This window comes from Dryobates pubescens, chromosome 35 (genome assembly GCF_014839835.1).
Source record: "Dryobates pubescens isolate bDryPub1 chromosome 35, bDryPub1.pri, whole genome shotgun sequence".
In the NCBI taxonomy this organism is placed as follows: Eukaryota; Metazoa; Chordata; class Aves; order Piciformes; family Picidae; genus Dryobates; species Dryobates pubescens.
In genome coordinates, this window is record NC_071646.1 from 7,833,712 (window position 1) to 7,850,797 (window position 17,086).

General features: G+C 61.5%; 1 protein-coding gene across 1 annotated transcript in view; it reads right to left on the bottom strand.

The window, feature by feature from the left end:
- IPO9 (importin 9) overlaps window positions 1-15,266 on the bottom strand; it is a 51,634-nt gene extending 36,368 nt beyond the window's left edge. The window contains exons 1-5 of the mRNA XM_054176412.1: window positions 15,102-15,266; window positions 4,644-4,705; window positions 3,276-3,362; window positions 2,081-2,282; window positions 900-988 (exon numbers count right to left, since the gene is read on the bottom strand). Of these exons, the coding sequence (XP_054032387.1) occupies window positions 900-988; window positions 2,081-2,141 (150 nt within the window). The 5' untranslated portion in view covers window positions 2,142-2,282; window positions 3,276-3,362; window positions 4,644-4,705; window positions 15,102-15,266. The remainder of the gene's footprint in view (window positions 1-899; window positions 989-2,080; window positions 2,283-3,275; window positions 3,363-4,643; window positions 4,706-15,101) is intronic.
- Between the last annotated feature and the right edge of the window lie 1,820 nt (window positions 15,267-17,086).

The following is a 17,086-nucleotide window of genomic DNA, read 5'->3' on the forward strand; positions in this document are numbered from 1 at the left end:
AGCACACCACTTCCTCCTCTCTGCCTGTAGCTGTAAGCAGTTTGGGCTTTAACTTGATTCCCTCATTCCACCACTGGCTGCAACATTTCTGTTGCACCACCAGCTGCCCTCAGCTGCCACACCACAGAGACAACTCTCGAAGTGTAGCTCGAAGCAGAGTTCTCCTTAACCACTAAAGCTGAGCTGCTCTGCCCCAAGAAACAGCCTCACTAAAGCCAGAGACAGCCTCAGAGGGAATTAGGGGCTGACCTGCTGGGAAGCAGCTCCATGGACAAGGACCTTGGAGTCCTGGTGGACAAGAAGTCATCCATGGAACAGCAAGGAGGCCAAGGGTCTCCCGGGGGGGGTTCAGAAGGATGTGGCCAGCAGGTCAAGGGAGGTTCTCCTCCTCCTCTACTCTGCCCTGGTGAGACCACATCTGCAGTATTGTGTCCAGCTCTGGGCTATCCACTTCAAGAGGGACAGGGATGTACCGGAGAGAGTCCAGTGGAGGCTGTGAGGATGATGAAGGGCCTGGAACATCTGTGTGATGAGGCAAGTCTGAGCCGTGGGGCTGCTCAGCCTGGAGAAGGCTGAGAGGTCTTATTGATGCTTACAGACACCTGAGGGGTGGGGGGCAAGGAGGGGCCAGGCTCTGCCCAGTGCTGTCCTGTGAAAGGACAAGGGGCAATGCACACAAACTGGAATGAGCCCAGGAGGTTCCATCTGGACAGGAGGAGAAACTTCTTTGGTGTGAGGGTGCTGGGGCCTTGGAGCAGGCTGCCCAGAGGGGCTGTGCAGTCTCCTTCTCCAGAGACTTCCACACCTGGTGTGCTGTGTGACCCTGCTTTGGCAGGGAGGGTGGACTGGATGTGTGCAGATGTCCCCTTCCAACCCCTAGCATGCTCTGAAGATCCTACCTCTGCCATGGTGAAGATTTTGTACATCTCTGGCAGGATCACAGGAGCCACCAGGGGCATCTGGGTGTCTGTCACCTCCCGTGTGAACTCTAGGGAAAGGAAAGGGAAGGGAAGGTCCTGCCCCAGAGCAGTGCTGCAGGCAACACCACAACAGCCTGTGGGCAGCACAAAGAACACTGCAAATGTGCTGATTTGTGCTGCACTGGAGCAGGGTCACCTGGCCCAGCCATGGCAATCCTTGAAGGCAAGCTGAAAAATACCCTGTTAAAAACAGTGGGAACCTGGAAAACTGAGTGCTGAAGTTAAAGCTCAGCAGGAGCCAGCAGGGAGCACTGGCAGCCCAGAGAGCCCAGCACAGCCTGGGCTGCAGCAGGAGAAGTGTGGCCAGCAGGGCCAGGGAGGGGATTCTGCCCCTCTGCTCCACTCTGCTGAGACCACAGCTGCAGCTCTGGGGCCAGCTCTGGAGCCTCTGTGCCAGGAAGGATCTGGAGGTACTGGAAGGTGTCCAGAGCAGGGCCCCAAGGAGGAGCAGAGGGCTGGAGCTGCTCTGCTGTGAGCACAGACTGAGAGAGTTGGGGTTGTGCAGGCTGGAGAGGAGAAGGCTCCCAGGAGGACCTCATTGTGGCCTTCCAGGAGCTGCAGGGGGCTGCAGGAAAGCTGGGGAGGGACTTTGGAGGGGGTCAGGGAGGGATAGGACTGGGGGGGATGGAGCAGAACTAGAAGTGGGGAGATTGAGATTGGCTGTGAGGAAGAAGTTGTTCCCCAGGAGGGTGGTGAGAGCCTGGCACAGGCTGCCCAGGGAGGTGGTGGAAGCCTCCTGGCTGGAGGTGTTTGCAGCCAGGCTGGAGGTGGCTGTGAGCAACCTGCTGTGGTGTGAGGTGTCCCTGCCCATGGCAGGGGCTTGGAGCTGGCTGAGCCTGGAGCTCCCTTCCAGCCCTGCCAGTTCTGTGACTCTATGATCCTAAGTTCCCTGTGAGCTATAACCTGTAGCACAGAATCTTCTTCCTCAGCTTCCATGACATCTCCTGAGCAAGCAACCCAACAGTGACCAAGAAGCTCCATGCCCAGGAGGGGAGAAGCAGCAACTCCTGATGTCTTCAGCTTGGAGGGGAAAGCAGCAGGACACTGCGGCAAGGAACTGGCTCCCCAGAGCAGCTGCCAAAGCCTCGGCTCAGACCTACCTGTGAGCACCCTCATGGCTCCATGCACTGCATTCACATCCCCACTGACCAGCATCTCCATCAGGAGGTTGAAAAGCTCAGGCCAGGCTTCAGGCCAGTCCCAGTGGGCGATGGCTGAGACGGCGTAGGCCACGCTGGAGCGCACCTTGCTGATGGCCTCCCTCAGCCCATTGGGCAGCAGGTCCCTGATGGCAACCTTGGCCTGCAGGGAGGAGAGCATCAGGCAAACCCCACCACATCCTCACCACAGCAGTGCCACACAGCAGCATCCTGACCCTGGCTTAACACTGCCTTTGCTGCCAGGGCAGAGAAGCCCTGCAGGGACCCCCAGCACTCCTGCAGGGACCCCTCCACAGCCCTGCAGGGAGCCCTCCACACACAGCCCTGCAGGGACCCCCCCCACACACAGCCCTGCAGGGACCCCCCCACAGGACCCCTCCACCCTCCCACTCCTCACAGATCCCTGGGCAGGCACACAGCAAACAGCTCCCAGCTGCTCTGAGGACAGGATGCAGATATCTACATGGAAGACATCCAGAGCCTGCTGAGATAAATCCCAGCTCCAGTGTCAGGGCCCAAGTTTGCTTACTTTGGAAGGCTTTAGTAAACAAGAACTAGTCACCCATCCCTGAAGGGACAGGAACAAAACCCCAGGACTTGTGGGGCACCATTCACAAGGTCTGTTTCCAGTAGTGATCTCTGGATGGGATGAATCACCCCCTAGATGTGAGGGCAGGCCCAGTCAGCAGAGGCAGAGGGCTGGCATGTCTGCCCCTTTCAGCTGCTGAAGACTGCCCCTGAGCAGATGCTTCATGAAACCCAGCAGACCTCTGAGCTGAGAACTCTGCCATGGGAAAATGCCTTCAGGTCTCAAGCTGGAAAGCAGAGGACTTAGCAAGGCTCTGCAAAAGGACTCCAGAAGCAGCATCTGTAAGACTCACAAAGCTGTCTTCTAGGCTTGTTTAGAGCAGCAAAAGCAACATGACTGAGCTCCTCCTACAGAAGTGAGCCCAAGCATCTCAAGCCTGGCTTGCTTTAAGCAACTGAAAGCATACTTTGAAGTGGACAACACCAGAGGAGCTGACCAGAAGCCAGGAGCCCAAGACAGGGACAGAGACTTTTGGAACTGCTGATGAAATGAATCTTCTGGAGGGAGAAAGTCTCTCCAAGCAGACAGCATGGAACCAAACCTTACCCTTTCTGTGGTCTCTGGAGGTCTAAACTTCTCTGACTGAGAACACCAGTGAGTCTCCACATACTGCTTCAAGATGACAGAGGCCAGCTGTGAGGAGAGAGGTCAGGAATCAGGACCACACCTCCCAACCCCACCAGGAGTCACCCCCACCCCCTCTGCTCCACCCCCTGTCCCACCCTGCTGCTTTCAGAGGGGCCAGAAGGGAAAGACTGCTTCTGAAACAGCCAGGAAGAGAGCTGAGGCAGTAGAAGGATGAAGGAGTGGCCAACCACTGAGCAGGGATGGCCTGCACAGCACAGCCACGAGGCACCAGCTTTGTTTCCTCACCTCTCAAAAGGCAGAGGGCACAGGGCCCTGTGGTAAGCAAAGCAACACAGAACCCAAACTGCCTCCCCAAGGAGGAAAACCCCAACAGAGAGAGCTGCTGCAAAGATGAGCCACAGGGCTGCCTGCTGATGCCCAGCACCCCCCTGCAGCCCTGCCCCAGCAGCAGGCTGAAGTGCAAAAAGCACTGGCCCCAGAAAGGTAATGGTGCTACAGGGGAAAGAGCTCAGCACAGGATGAGCCAGGCTGGAAAGGACCTCAGAGACCATCCAGTCCAACCTCTGCCCCAGCACCATCTGAGCAACTCAGCCATGGCACCAAGGGCCTCAGCCAGGCTCCTCCTAACCACCTCCAGGGATGGGGACTCCACCACCTCCCTGGGCAGCACAGCCCCAGGGCCAATCTCTCTCTCTGGGAAGAATTTCTTCCTCACCTCCAGCCTGAACCTCCCCTGGCACAGCTTGAGACTGTGTCCTCTTGTTCTGCTGCTGGGTGCCTGGCAGAAGAGCCCAACCCCCACCTGGCTACAACTTCCCTTCAGGGAGTTGCAGAGAGCAAGAAGGTCTCCCCTGAGCCTCCTCTCCTGCAGGCTAAGCAACCCCAGCTCCCTCAGCCTCTCCTCCCAGGGCTGTGCCCCAGACCCCTCCCCAGCTTTGTTGCCCTTCTCTGGACACCTTCCAGCAACTCAGCTTCCCTCCTAACCTGAGGGGCCCAGAGCTGGACACAGGACCCAAGGTGTGGCAGGGGCTCTGAAAAACTGCCAAGGAGAAGAGGAGCAGTGCCAGGCAGCCACCTCCCACTTTTCACCTGCAAACAGCAGGGAGCATTTAAAGCCCTCAGGCACTGGGATGTGCTGCCCAGGGGGTGCTGGAGTTGCCATCCCTGGAGGTCTTGAAGCAAAGTCAGGATGTGGCCCTTGGTGGCAGGTTCAGCTGCTGTGGTGGTGTTAGGGCAGAGGCTGGGCTGGCTGATCTCAGAGGTCTGTTCCAGCCCCAACAGTTCTGTGGCTCTGGGGCTTCCCTCCAGAGCCCCAGGCAAACTCACCTGCCGGATGGCCAGAGCCCCCTGGGGATCCACAGTCAGCTCTGCCAAATGGACACCAAACTCTGGGGGGAAAAAGGGCAAAGACAGAGAAGGATCAGTGCTGGGATCCTTTGATTCCCACACAGCCAAACTCACCAAGGCTTTTGGTGACAGCCATCACACCAGCTGAGCTCCTTGGAGCTGGGAAGGAGGCAGCTGCCAAGCTGCACTGCCTCAGCAGCATGAAGTCTCCCTGCTGCTCCCTGCACACTTCACTCCTCTCTGCCTCTTAGTTCCTCCTCTCCTAGGCAAAAGTTTTTGCCAGGCAGGCTCATACCCAGCACAGGACTGACTGCTTTCAGTAACAGTCATCTCACCTACAAGGTAAGTCAAGAGCCTGCACCAGGGACCAGAACAGATCCCAGAGTGGCTCAGCTTGGAAGGGACCTCACAGATCACCTACTGCAAGGCCCTGCCATGGGCAGGGACACCTCTCAGCTGGGCTCTGCTGCCCCAGGCCTCATCCAGCCTTCAACACCCTCAGGGAAGGGACAGCCACAGCCTCCCTGGGCAGCCTGTGCCAGAGTCTCCCCAGCCTCACACTGAAGAACTTCCTCAGCTCCACTCTGACCCTGCTCTGCCTCAGCTCCAAACCCTTCCCCTGGCTCAGACACCCTCAGGAATGTTTCCTCTGCAGCCTTCCTGCAGGATCCCTTCAGCTCCTGGAAGGCAGCTCTGAGGTCCCCCTGGACTCTTCTCCTCTCCAGGCTGAACAACCCCAGCTCCCTCAGCCTGTCCAGCCCTTGGATCACCTCTGTGGCTCCTCTGGACACACTCCAGCAGCTCTGTGTCCTTCTTAAGCTGGGGACAGCAGAGCTGAACACAGTACTGGAGCTGGGGTCTCAGCAGAGCAGAGCAAAGGGGCAGAACCATCTCTCATCTGCTGCCCACACACTTTGAGATGCAGCCCAGGACATGGTCTGCATGCAGAGAGAGGCACAGGTGAGATCCAGGATGGGGTAAGACAGAACAACTGTAGCCAGCAGTCCCTTTTTGGACAGCCTGAGTCCATCCAGAGAGTGATTTGCTGTCCCCTAGCACCCCCTGAGCAGCTCTGAGCAGCTGCCCAAGCACACTGCCCCCAGGAGCTGCCCCCCAGCCACTGGGGCTCTGGGACCTCCTCCAGCAAGGAGCTTGTCAGAAAAAGCAGAGACTTCTTTTAGTGGCCAAGCAAGTTGTGCAGCAAAGGCACAAGGAAATCACTGGCACCCATCCTGCTGACAGCTGAGCACAGGAAGCAGCAGAGCAGCTGGCTGGCAGGGCAAACACTCAAGAGATTTGCCTCTGATTGCAACTTGAGCTTGCACTCAGCTGGCACCTGGACTAAAGGCCAAGGGCAAGGTCCTGCAGCTGGGCCAGGGCAATCCACAGCACAAAGCCAGGCTGGGTGAGGAGTGGCTTGAGAGCAGCACCAGGAAGGCCCTGGGGGTGCCAGCTGGTGACAAACTCACTGTCAGCCCAGAAACCAACCACACTCTGGGCTGCAGGCAGGGCAGGGAGGGCAGCAGCACAGGGAGGGCATTCTGCCCCTCTGCTCTGCTCAGCCCCCACCTGCAGCACTGCCTCCAGCTCTGGGGCCCCAGCACAAGGAGGACCTGGAGCTGATGGAGAGGCTCCAGAGGAGGCCATGAGATGATGACTGGCTGGAGAACCTCCCCTGTGGGGCCAGGCTGGGAGAGCTGGGGCTGTGCAGCTGGGAGAGAAGGCTCCAGGGAGAGCTCAGAGCAGCCTTGCAGGACCTGAAGGGCTCCAGGAGAGCTGGGGAGGGACTTGGGCCAAGGGCTGGGAGGGACAGGATAGGAACAATGGCTTTGAGCTGGGAGAGGGGAGACTGAGAGTGGAGAGGAGGAAGAGATTGTGGAGAGTGAGGCTGGGGAGACTCTGGCACAGGCTGCCCAGGGAGGCTGTGGCTGTGCCCTGCCTGGAGGTGTTCAGGACCAGGCTGGATGAGGCCCTGAGCACCCTGGGCTGGTGGGAGGTGTCCCTGCCCATGGCAGGGGGCTGGAGCTGGCTGAGCTTGAAGGTCCCTTCCAACCCAACCCATTCCCTGCATCCATGAATTCAATTTCCCCAACCTGCTGGGGAAATGCAGAGCTGAGGATGCAGCTCCAGAAGCTGTGGTGCAGAAGGTGTGCCCTGAGGCCCCAGCAGCACAACCTGCTCCTTGCCAGGTCAAACCTGCTGCCAGCACCCCTGACAGAAACACACTGAGAATCCTGCTCCCAGTGGGCTCTGCCCCTTCCCTCAGCAGCAGGCTTGAGCCCTTCCCAGCTGTGGTGAGCTGAGCTCCTGCTCACATCCACCCCACTGCTAAGAGGCTTCTCTGGGTGGGAGGTAACTGCCTCTCACTTCCCCAGGCTTACCCTGAGCAGGCTCTGCCCCTTCTACACTGATCAGGTCTCCAACAAGCTCTGAGCTGAGGAGCTGGGAGCCCATTCCAAGGGGTGCTCAGCAGCTCCTCTTCCCTGCAGCAGTCTGCAGTGGTCAGACTGAGCTGAGGAGCTGGGAGCCCATTCCAAGGGGTGCTCAGCAGCTCCTCTTCCCTGCAGCAGTCTGCAGTGGTCAGACTGAGCTGAGGAGCTGGGAGCCCATTCCAAGGGGTGCTCAGCAGCTCCTCTTCCCTGCAGCAGTCTGCTGTGGTCAGACTGAGCTGAGGAGCTGGGAGCCCATTCCAAGGGGTGCTCAGCAGCTCCTCTTCCCTGCAGCAGTCTGCAGTGGTCAGACTGAGCTGAGGAGCTGGGAGCCCATTCCAAGGGGTGCTCAGCAGCTCCTCTTCCCTGCAGCAGTCTGCTGTGGTCAGACTGAGCTGAGGAGCTGGGAGCCCATTCCAAGGGGTGCTCAGCAGCAGCTCCTCTTCCCTGCAGCAGTCTGCAGTGGTCAGACTGAGCCTGGCACCACAGGTCCCATGCTCCCAAGGGCTCTACACCAGCTAAGAGGCCAGGATGAACCCAAGGCTTTCACACACAGCTGTGGCTCACTCCTACAACTGCTCTGCAGTCTTCATCCCTCCTTGCACACAGGTTCTGATCCCCTCCCTTCACACCCAGTGCTCTGCTCTGAAGTTCTCTGTCTCAGTGCTTGTGGGGCAGCTCTCCTGTTTTCCAGCCTGTTTTCCTCTCCTGTTTTCCTCTCCTGTTGCCAGCACTGCAGGGCTGTCCCTGGCAAACCAGAGGTGCAGCTCTGCCTGGAAAGCCCTTTGGGCCTGCCCACAGCAGGGAGGTGTGCTGCCCATGGCAGGTAGGTTGGAACCAGGTAATCTTTAAGGCCATTTCCAAGCCAATCCACTTTGTGACTCTGGGCAAATCCTCCAGAATCTCTCCCTCCACACAGCACCTGGGTGCCAGGACACGAGTTCAGGCACTCCAGGAGGCACCCAAAGCAATGCAGCAGTCCCCCTCCAAGCCACATGCATGAGAAGGTGCCAGGAAGCAGCTGACCACAAGCAAGAGCTGTGGAGCTGCTGAAGCTCAGGTGCTACCACAGCTTCCAAGCTGCCATCAGCTGCCCTGATACAAAGGGACAGCAAAATGCATCATGCAGGTACCAGGAGAGGATGAAGAGGGCTTTAAAGCATCAGAGGAAGTGTGCTGAGCCACCTGCTCACAGGGGACACTGAGAGAGCTGTGCCCACAAAGCCAATATCAAACCTGAGATGGGCTCCAGAGCAAAGCACTGCTGGTCTCCTGCACAGGCCCAGCCTCAAAGGAGATGGACAAGGCTCAGGGTGCCCAGAGTGACCCTGAGCAGCTTGCCAAGGTCAGCACCACCTTCCCTGCCCCCTGCACATCTCAGCCTCTGCCAACAGCACCATGCAGAGCACCGAGCTGCAGACACCTCCCCAGGCAGAAGGCCTCACAGCACAGCCACGCCGGGGCAGCCCCCAGCAGGCAGCCCCCAGCGGGCAGCCCCCAGCAGGCAGCCCCCAGCAGGCAGCCCCCGGCAGGCAGCCCCAGGCAGGCAGCCCCCAGCGGGCAGCCCCCAGCAGGCAGCCCCCAGCGGGCAGCCCCCAGCGGGCAGCCCCAGGCAGGCAGCCCCCAGCGGGCAGCCCCCAGTGGGCAGCCCCCAGCGGGCAGCCCCCAGCGGGCAGCCCCCAGCAGGCAGCCCCCAGCAGGCAGCCCCCAGCGGGCAGCCCCCAGCGGGCAGCCCCCAGCGGGCAGCCCCAGGCGGGCAGCCCCAGGCGGGCAGCCCCAGGCAGGCAGCCCCAGGCAGGCAGCCCCAGGCAGGCAGCCCCCAGCAGGCAGCCCCAGGCATGCAGCCCCCAGCGGGCAGCCCCAGGCAGGCAGCCCCCAGCGGGCAGCCCCCAGCGGGCAGCCTCCAGCAGCCCCCAGCGGGCAGCCCCCAGCGGGCGGCCCCCAGCGGGCAGCCCCCAGCAGCCCCCAGCGGGCAGCCCCAGGCAGCCCCCAGCGGGCAGCCCCAGGCAGCCCCCAGCGGGCAGCCCCAGGCAGCCCCCAGCGGGCAGCCCCAGGCAGGCAGCCCCAGGCGGGCAGCCCCCATCCCCCAGCTGCTCAGCTCCCACCACCAGCAGAGCACAAGAGCTGATGGCTCAGAGGCTCCCTCCTGCCACCAGGAGCCCGCAGACACTAGCTGGGACGTGCAGAGTGGTGCTGCTCATCCCTCTAAGCAGCTGGCATCAGAACTCCTCCCCAGCCTCCTCCAGAGGAGTGTCAGACACTGCCACCCCTCACAGGCCCGGGGCTGAGCCCTCTTGCTGCACCCCCAGAGCAGCACTGCCCCTGCTCTGCCATCCTGGGCATGCTTCGGCCCCCTGCCTGCTCCCCAGCACAGCAGGGTGCAGAGGCAGAGACCATGGAATGAGCCTCCAGTTGTGCGATGCAGTGCATCAGAGGAGACATCAGGGTGCGTGAGGGCCAGAGGGGAATGAAGCTTGAGGAGGGGAGACTGGGGCTGGAGATCAGGGAGGAATTCCCTAGTGAGGGTGGGGAGGCGCTGGCACAGGCTGCCCGGGGGGGCGCTGGCACAGCCTGCCCTGGGGGGTGCTGGCACAGCCTGCCCTGGGGGGCGCTGGCACAGGCTGCCCTGGGAGGCGCTGGCACAGGCTGCCCTGGGGGGTGCTGGCACAGGCTGCCCGGGGGGGCGCTGGCACAGGCTGCCCTGGGGGGCGCTGGCACAGGCTGCCCTGGGGGGCGCTGGCACAGGCTGCCCTGGGGGGCGCTGGCACAGCCTGCCCGGGGGGGTGCTGGCACAGGCTGCCCGGGGGGGTGCTGGCACAGGCTGCCCTGGGAGGCGCTGGCACAGGCTGCCCTGGGGGGCGCTGGCACAGCCTGCCCAGGGGGGCGCTGGCACAGGCTGCCCTGGGGGGCGCTGGCACAGCCTGCCCTGGGGGGCGCTGGCACAGGCTGCCCTGGGAGGCGCTGGCACAGCCTGCCCTGGGGGGCGCTGGCACAGCCTGCCCTGGGGGGCGCTGGCACAGCCTGCCCGGGGGGGCGCCCGGGGGGAGAAGGCTGCTCCCGGGGGCGCGGGGGGCAGGAGTGCAAACTGCTCTGCCGGCTTAGCCTCCTTACACAACCGCACCTGCAAGCAGCTTAGGAGAGAGGCTCGGGCAGAGCAAGGCTTCCAGCCCTCCCCCCCGGGGGTCCTGCAGCAGCTGCTGTCCCCAGCCACTGCTGAGTGCTCCTGGAGGAGTTTTTCCCTCCAGGAATGTCAGTGATCCTGAGCCACTTCCACAGCCTGCACACTGGTCCCAGGCTCCTTCCCCCCTGAGCTCAGCCCGATGAGCAGTCCCCAGGCAGCCCTGCTCACCCTCCTCCTTGGTCCCTCCGGAGCCTCCACCCGGGCTGCCCCGGCAGCAGTGTGCAGCCTTTGCTCTCTCGGAGCCCCTCCACGCCCGGGGCTGTCCCTGGCCGCCAGGAGCAGCAGCCCTGCGCTGGGCTTTGTTCCCTGCTCCCTCCTTAACGCCCCGGGCGGCTCCGGCGGTGCATGGGGAGCCGCAGGAAGCTCCCCACGGACCGTGGGACACCGGCTGGGGCAGCCCACTGCTGTCTAAGGTATCCCCTGGGCTGCCTCCTCCTCCCCCAGCCCTGCTCTGCTGACCCACAGCATGAGCCTGCAGTGTGCCCAGGCAGCCAGGAGGGCCAAGGGCAGCCTGGCCTGCAGCAGGAGCAGTGTGGCCAGCAGCAGCAGGGAGCTCATCCTGCCCCTGGACACTGCACTGCTCAGGCCACACCTGGAGTCCTGTGGCCAGCTCTGGGCTCCTCAGGTCAGGAAAGAGGTTGAGCTGCTGGAAGGTGTCCAGAGAAGGGCAACAGAGCTGGGGAGGGGTCTGGGGCACAGCCCTGGGAGGAGAGGCTGAGGGAGCTGGGGTTGCTTAGCCTGCAGGAGAGGAGGCTCAGGGGAGACCTTCTTGCTCTCTACAGCTACCTGAAGGGAGGTTGTAGACAGGCAGAGGTTGGTCTCTTCTCCCAGCAGCCAGCACCAGAACAAGAGGACACAGTCTCAGGCTGTGCCAGGGGAGGTTTAGGCTGCATGTTAGGAAGAAGTTCTACACAGAGAGATTGGCCACTGGAATGTGCTGCCTGGGGAGGTGGTGGAGTCCCCATCCCTGGAGGTGTTCAGGAGAAGACTTGCTGGGGTGCTGGGTGCCATGGGTTAGTTGTTCAGGTGGTGTTGGATTGGTTGATGGGTTGGACTTGGTGATCTTGCAGGTCTCTTCCAACCTGCTCTATTCTATTGTATGTATCCTGGCACACCCAAAACTCACTCCTGTGAAATCCTGCTGCAGTTTGCCACCAGCTCTCCCCTGCAGCAGCTCTGCCTCAGCACTCTCTGCTCTGCCACCTTGTTTATGGGTGCTCTGAGCAGCCCAGCTTCACAGCAGCCTCTGGATTACCTCCCTGCAGCATGAGACTCCATCAGTCACTTCCCCCCTGCAGCCAGCTCCAAGAGCTGTCCACTGCAGTTTAGTTGCTTCAGAAACCTCCAGCAGGGGACTGTTCCAAAAGCTCTTTGGCAGTCCCAGGTCTCCTTCACAGCCCAGATCCACTCTGCCACAGCCGCCTCATGCTCCTGCCCTCCTCATTCCAACTGCTGACAGAATTTAACCCTCAGAGGCAGAGTGAAGGCCACACCAGCACCTCACCAGCTCCAGCCCTCTGCCCCTGCCTCTGGGTGCCTCCTCAGGGCTGTCCCTCCTTTGCCACCTGAGGTCAGCTGGTCCCTAAGGGACCTCAAGCACCAAGTGTTGCAGCACAGCAGTTCCACGTTTCAGTCCCTCCAGAACTCCTGGAGATCCATCCTGCAGCACCTGCAGCTAGAAGCAGAACTGCTTCCAGTGCTGCTTGCTGGCCTCTCCTGCACCCTGGCCAAGCTCAGCCGACACCAGCAGCAGGAACTCAGCCCTTCTGCAGCCACTGGCTGCCCTGGCACGCTCTGGTCACCAGGTGCAACACCTCTGAGATGCAGCCAGCAGCACTGCCAGCTGTCATGGCTCTGACAAGATTTGCCTCCATTCTTCCCTTGCTCTACCTTCATTTATCTTGCATGCAAAGCACCAGCACTGTGTGCCTTCCCCTGCTGCCCTCACCTGCACTCACAGCATCTTCTCACTGCTTCCTGCTGCCCCATCTTCTCTTTCTGTGGAGCAGCTCTGACCCACCAGCTGCATCTCCCTTCCCCAGTCACACAGCTGCATTCCTCCAGCTCCTCCTTGTAGTTTCTGCAGGTTTCTCCAGCCCAAAGACAGCACAAAAAGGAGAATGTTGCTTATTCCTCCCATGCTGCCTGGCCAGGACAAGAGGAGCAGAATAAGTCAGCTGAAAGAGACCTCAGGAGGTCTCCAGTCCACCCCCACGATCAAAGCAGCATCAAATCAGGTTGCTTAGAGCCCTTTCTAGGCTGGTCTTGGAGATACTCAGGGATGGAAATGGCAAAGCTTCTATGGACAATCTGCTCCCAAGCCTGGCTCTCCTCCCAGTGGAAACATGTCTCCTTCCAGCCAGTGTGAGCCTCTTGCTTCAGTTTCTGCCTCTTCATCCTCTCCCATCCCTCAACATCTTGACAGCCTCCCCAGTTACCAAACCCCTCTTGTCTGCACACTGGAAAAGCCTTCTGCCCCAGCATCTCCTCCTGTGAGGGGTGCTGCAGTTCCCCAGCCAACCTGGCAGCCCTTTGCTGAGCTCACCCACACTCCCAGCTGTCCTTTTTGTCCTGGGGAGCCAAGCCAGGCCACTGCTGCAGGTGTGCTCTGCTCAGTGCTGACCAGAGAGGGATGATCATTGCCTCTCATCCTCCTCTTACAGCCTGGGCTGCAGGTGGCCTCCAGGGCACTGTGTGAGCCCTCTCCAGCCCACTGGCCACCAGGATTTCCAAGCCCTTTGTAGCAGAGCTGCTCCCCAGCCAGGCAGTGCCTGCCCCACACCCCTCTGGTAGGTTCTGCTACCCTAGGGCAGAACTTGGGGCCTGTCCTTCCTGAACTTCAGGAGGTTCCTCCCAGTCCATTCCTGCAGGGCAAGCTGGCCATCAGCCACCCCCTGCTCAGTTTGGTGTCACCTGCAAACACCTGCCCTCCTTCAGGTCAGGAGTACAGCTCCTGCACCAGACCTCTGCAGCTCTGGGATGGCAAGCAGAGAGGTCCTGGGTGAGTCTGGGGTGCAGCACCCTAACAGTAGCACTGATGACTCTCTTCCTCTTGCCCAAAATTCCACCAAATGGAATTTTGCTGCACCCCTGGGCTCTCCAAGGGACCTTGGAGACATCCTGCAAGAAGCAGCCTCCAAACCCAGTACCTTCTGAAGACCTATTGCCTAAACCACTGCACAAACTTCATTTGCTGAGGCAAGACTCTGAGTGTTTGGGGAAAACCAAGCTGTCAGTGGGAGCACAGTGACAGCAGGAGCTATGCCAGGCAAAGGCTCTGTGGGGCAAGGCCCCTCAGGCCATCATCACTCCTTAAACCTGCAGCAGCTGTGGTGGCCACAGCCTTCCCCACAGCACATCACAGAAGGCTTCCCCTGCAAGTGCTACAAGCACAGGGAAGAGGCTGCACAGCCAGGCACATTTCACCCATTTGCCTTCCACCTGCCCCAGGCACACCCTGACAGCTTCCTTCTCTTTACCAGCACCTTCCTGTGCAGCATTCCCAAGCTGAAGCTCAGGAGCAGGCAGAGTTGAAAACACTTCACAGAAGGCTTTCAGAACAGCACAATGAGACAGAGCTAAGGCAAAGTTTCCAGCAGGGGCCACGAGCAACCAGGACATCAAGAGGCACAACTTCAGGCTGCCCTCTCCAGTGCCCATCTCCTGTTACAGCAGATCACCTGCAAACCCTCCAGTGCTTCCTACAGAGCCCAGGTCTGCAGGGTGGATTGAAGCTGAAGTGAAATCCAACATTAGCATCAATAAGTTTTGAAGTGTAGCTTGCACCCAGCAAGAGCAACAAGCACATGAACCAGCTCAGTGCCAGCATAAGGAGAGCAGTGCTGGAGTAAGCAGAGTCACTCCCTCAATGTGAGAATCATAGAATCAACAAGGTTGGAAAAGTCCTCAGAGATCACCAAGTCCAAGCTGTCACCCAACACCTCATGACTACTAAACCATGGCACCGAGTGCCACATCCAATCCTCTCTTGAACACCTCCAGGGATGGTGACTGCAGAGACCTAGAGGAGAGAAAAACAAGTGGAGATGCTGAAGCAAGCAGGAAGAAATCAAGTTAAATGAGACCTACTGCTTGCTCATTTCAGCTCTGTCCTGTCAAAGCCACAGACCAGCTGCTGTCCAGCTCCTTAGCTCTCCACAGCAGACTGAAGCCTGATGCTGGAGTCTCACACAAGACAAGGGCAGAGCTCCGTCCTGACCATGCTCCACACAAACCACACCACGGAGACGATGCCTGCAGGACGCGGGCACAAAGATGGGCACAGCTACGGGAGCAGGACAGGGCCTGCACAGGAGCAGCAGGAAGGCTCCAAGAGCATCGTGTGAGCAGCCCCGGAGAGGTGGCTCGGGTGGAAAGAGGCAGCACAAGCAGCAAGCCTGCTTCAGCACCTGCCTGCCCCTCCGTGTCCCTCCAGCAGTGAGCTCAGCGTGCCCCTTGGTGCCTCGGCCCCCACAAAACACACTGCCCCACGGCCGTGCCCCACGGCCGCTCCCCTCCTGCCCCTCTGCCGGCAGCGCTGCTCGGGGCCCGGCTGCAGCTTTGTGCGGCGACCTCCGCTGCAGGCCGCAGGGCAGCCGACCCGCTGAGGCGGGCAGGGGCTTCTCCAGGGGACGCCGGCACTGGCGGTAGGAAAGGCGCCGCCGCCCGCCCCCCGCCGCCCCCCCGCCGCAGATGGAAGTTCTGCCCGAGGCCAACGCGCGGCCACGAGGCTCCGGTACCGGGACGCGCTCGCCGGCGGCCTTTCCCCACCCTAACGCCGCCACGGCCCCGACCCGCTCCCCTCAGCGCGGCCCGGCCCTCACTCACCCTCCGTCACCTCCAGCACCTTCACCTGCTCCTCGGCGGCGGCGCGCACCGCCTGCACCGGGCACAGGATCCCGGTCAGCGTCTCCACCAGCGCCTCCTTCAACCCCTGCGCTACCGGCCCCGGCCCCGGGCCGCCCGCGCCGCCGCTGCCGCCGCCCGCGCCGCCGCCGCCGCCGCCCGCCCCCGCCGCCGCCGCTCCCGCCATCGCCCCCCGCCCCCGGCCCGGGCTCCGCCGCCGCGCGGGCTACGGGCCGCCGCGCGCCAAACGCACGGCACGCACGCACGCGCCAAGCAGCGACGCCGAAGGCCCCGCGCGGCAGAGAGGCGCGCGGCGAACACCCAGCGCGCGGCGCCCCCTGGCGGCCCGGAGGGATCCGCGGCCGGGGCGGGGGGTGGGGGGGAGGCGGCGGAGCGAGCGCCCGGGCAGAGGCCCCGGGGGCGCCCCACGGGCGGCGGAGCCTGAGAGGCCTCTGCGCAGGGCTCAGAGCGCGGGGAGCTGCTGCGCGGAGCCTGAGAGCCTCAGCGGCGAGGGAGCCGGAGCCGGGGGCTGGCCCAGGCCTGGAGGGGAGGCCGGGAAGCTCCTGAAGAGCGCCAGGGCCGAGGGCAAGGTCCTGCCTCGATCAGGGCAACCCCCAGCAGCGATCCAGGCTGGGAGCAGCCCTGTGGAGGAGGCCTTGGGGGTGCTGGGGGTGCAGAGCTGGCCAGGAGCTGGCACTGAGCACTGCCAGCACTGCCAGCCCCAGCCTGGCCTGGGCTGAGCCCCAGCAGGGTGGGCAGCAGGGGCAGGGAGGGGATTCTGCCCTCTGCTCCTCTCTGCTGAGACCTCCCTGCAGTGCTGGGGCAGCTCTGGAGCCCTCAGCACAGACAGGGCCCTGGGGGAGCAGGGCCAGAGGAGGCCACAGCAGTGCTGGCAGGGCTGGAAGCCCTCTGCTGGGAGCCCAGGCTGAGAGGGTTGGGGTTGTGCAGCCTGGGGAGGAGAAGGCTCCAGGGAGAGCTCCTGGTGGCCTTGCAGTGCTGCAAGGAGCCTGGAAGAAAGCTGGGGACAGAGTTTAGAGCAGGGTCTGCTGTGCCAGGACAAGGGGAGATGGTTTGAACCCCAAGAGGCAGATTGAGAGTGAAGGTTTCTGTGCTTGGCCCAAGCTGCCCTGAGGGGTGGGGGCTGCCCCATGCCCGAACACTGCAGGGCAGGGCAGGGCAGATGCAGTTCTGCTCTGGCTGCAGGTGTCCCTGCTGCTTGCAGTGGGGTTGGACTGGATGAGCTGCAGAGGTCTCCTCTCACCCAAACCATTCCATGGCTCCAGCTGTTCTCCTTGCCCTGTGCCAGCCCCAGACACCATCCCAGGGCAGATCTCCTGTGCTCCATGTGCTGGAGGCTGCCTTGGGTGTTCTGAGAGGCCCTCCCTGCCCCTGCTGTGGCAGCCTTAGGCTCTGCCTTTGAGATTTAGCTGCAGAGTTCGAGCAGAAAGGTAGAAGAACAGAAATAATTCACCCTTGGGTGTGGCAAAGGAAAAGATTCTGCTAAGCAAAGGCATTGGCTGGGAGCCTGGGGCACAGCAGCAGCTGAACATCTTGCACACTTCCATCCCACTCCTTGTCTCTGGCTTGGCTGTTCTGCTGGGGAGATCACCACCACCTCTGGCTGGCCTTGGGAGAAGGCAACACTGCCCCTGCTCCTCCTTCCTTCTCCTCTTTGGTGCAAAGGGAGAGGAGAGGAGGTTTGGGGAGGGCAGTGGAGCAGCTTCCCTGCTCCCTGGGACACCAGAGGGGCACAGGAGGGTTCCCTGTTCATTTCTACCTGTAAATATCTGTTCTGCATTGCACCTCCTGGATATTTTGTGCCTGTCCACTGCATCCCAGTGCAGAGTGAGGTTTCTGCTTGCCAATGCAGCTTCCATCTGCTTCCAGCTGAGTCAGTTGTGCCTGGGGAATGTGAATGGGAAACTTCAACCCAGCACACCTGCCCCTGGGAGAGCCTGCCCAGGGCA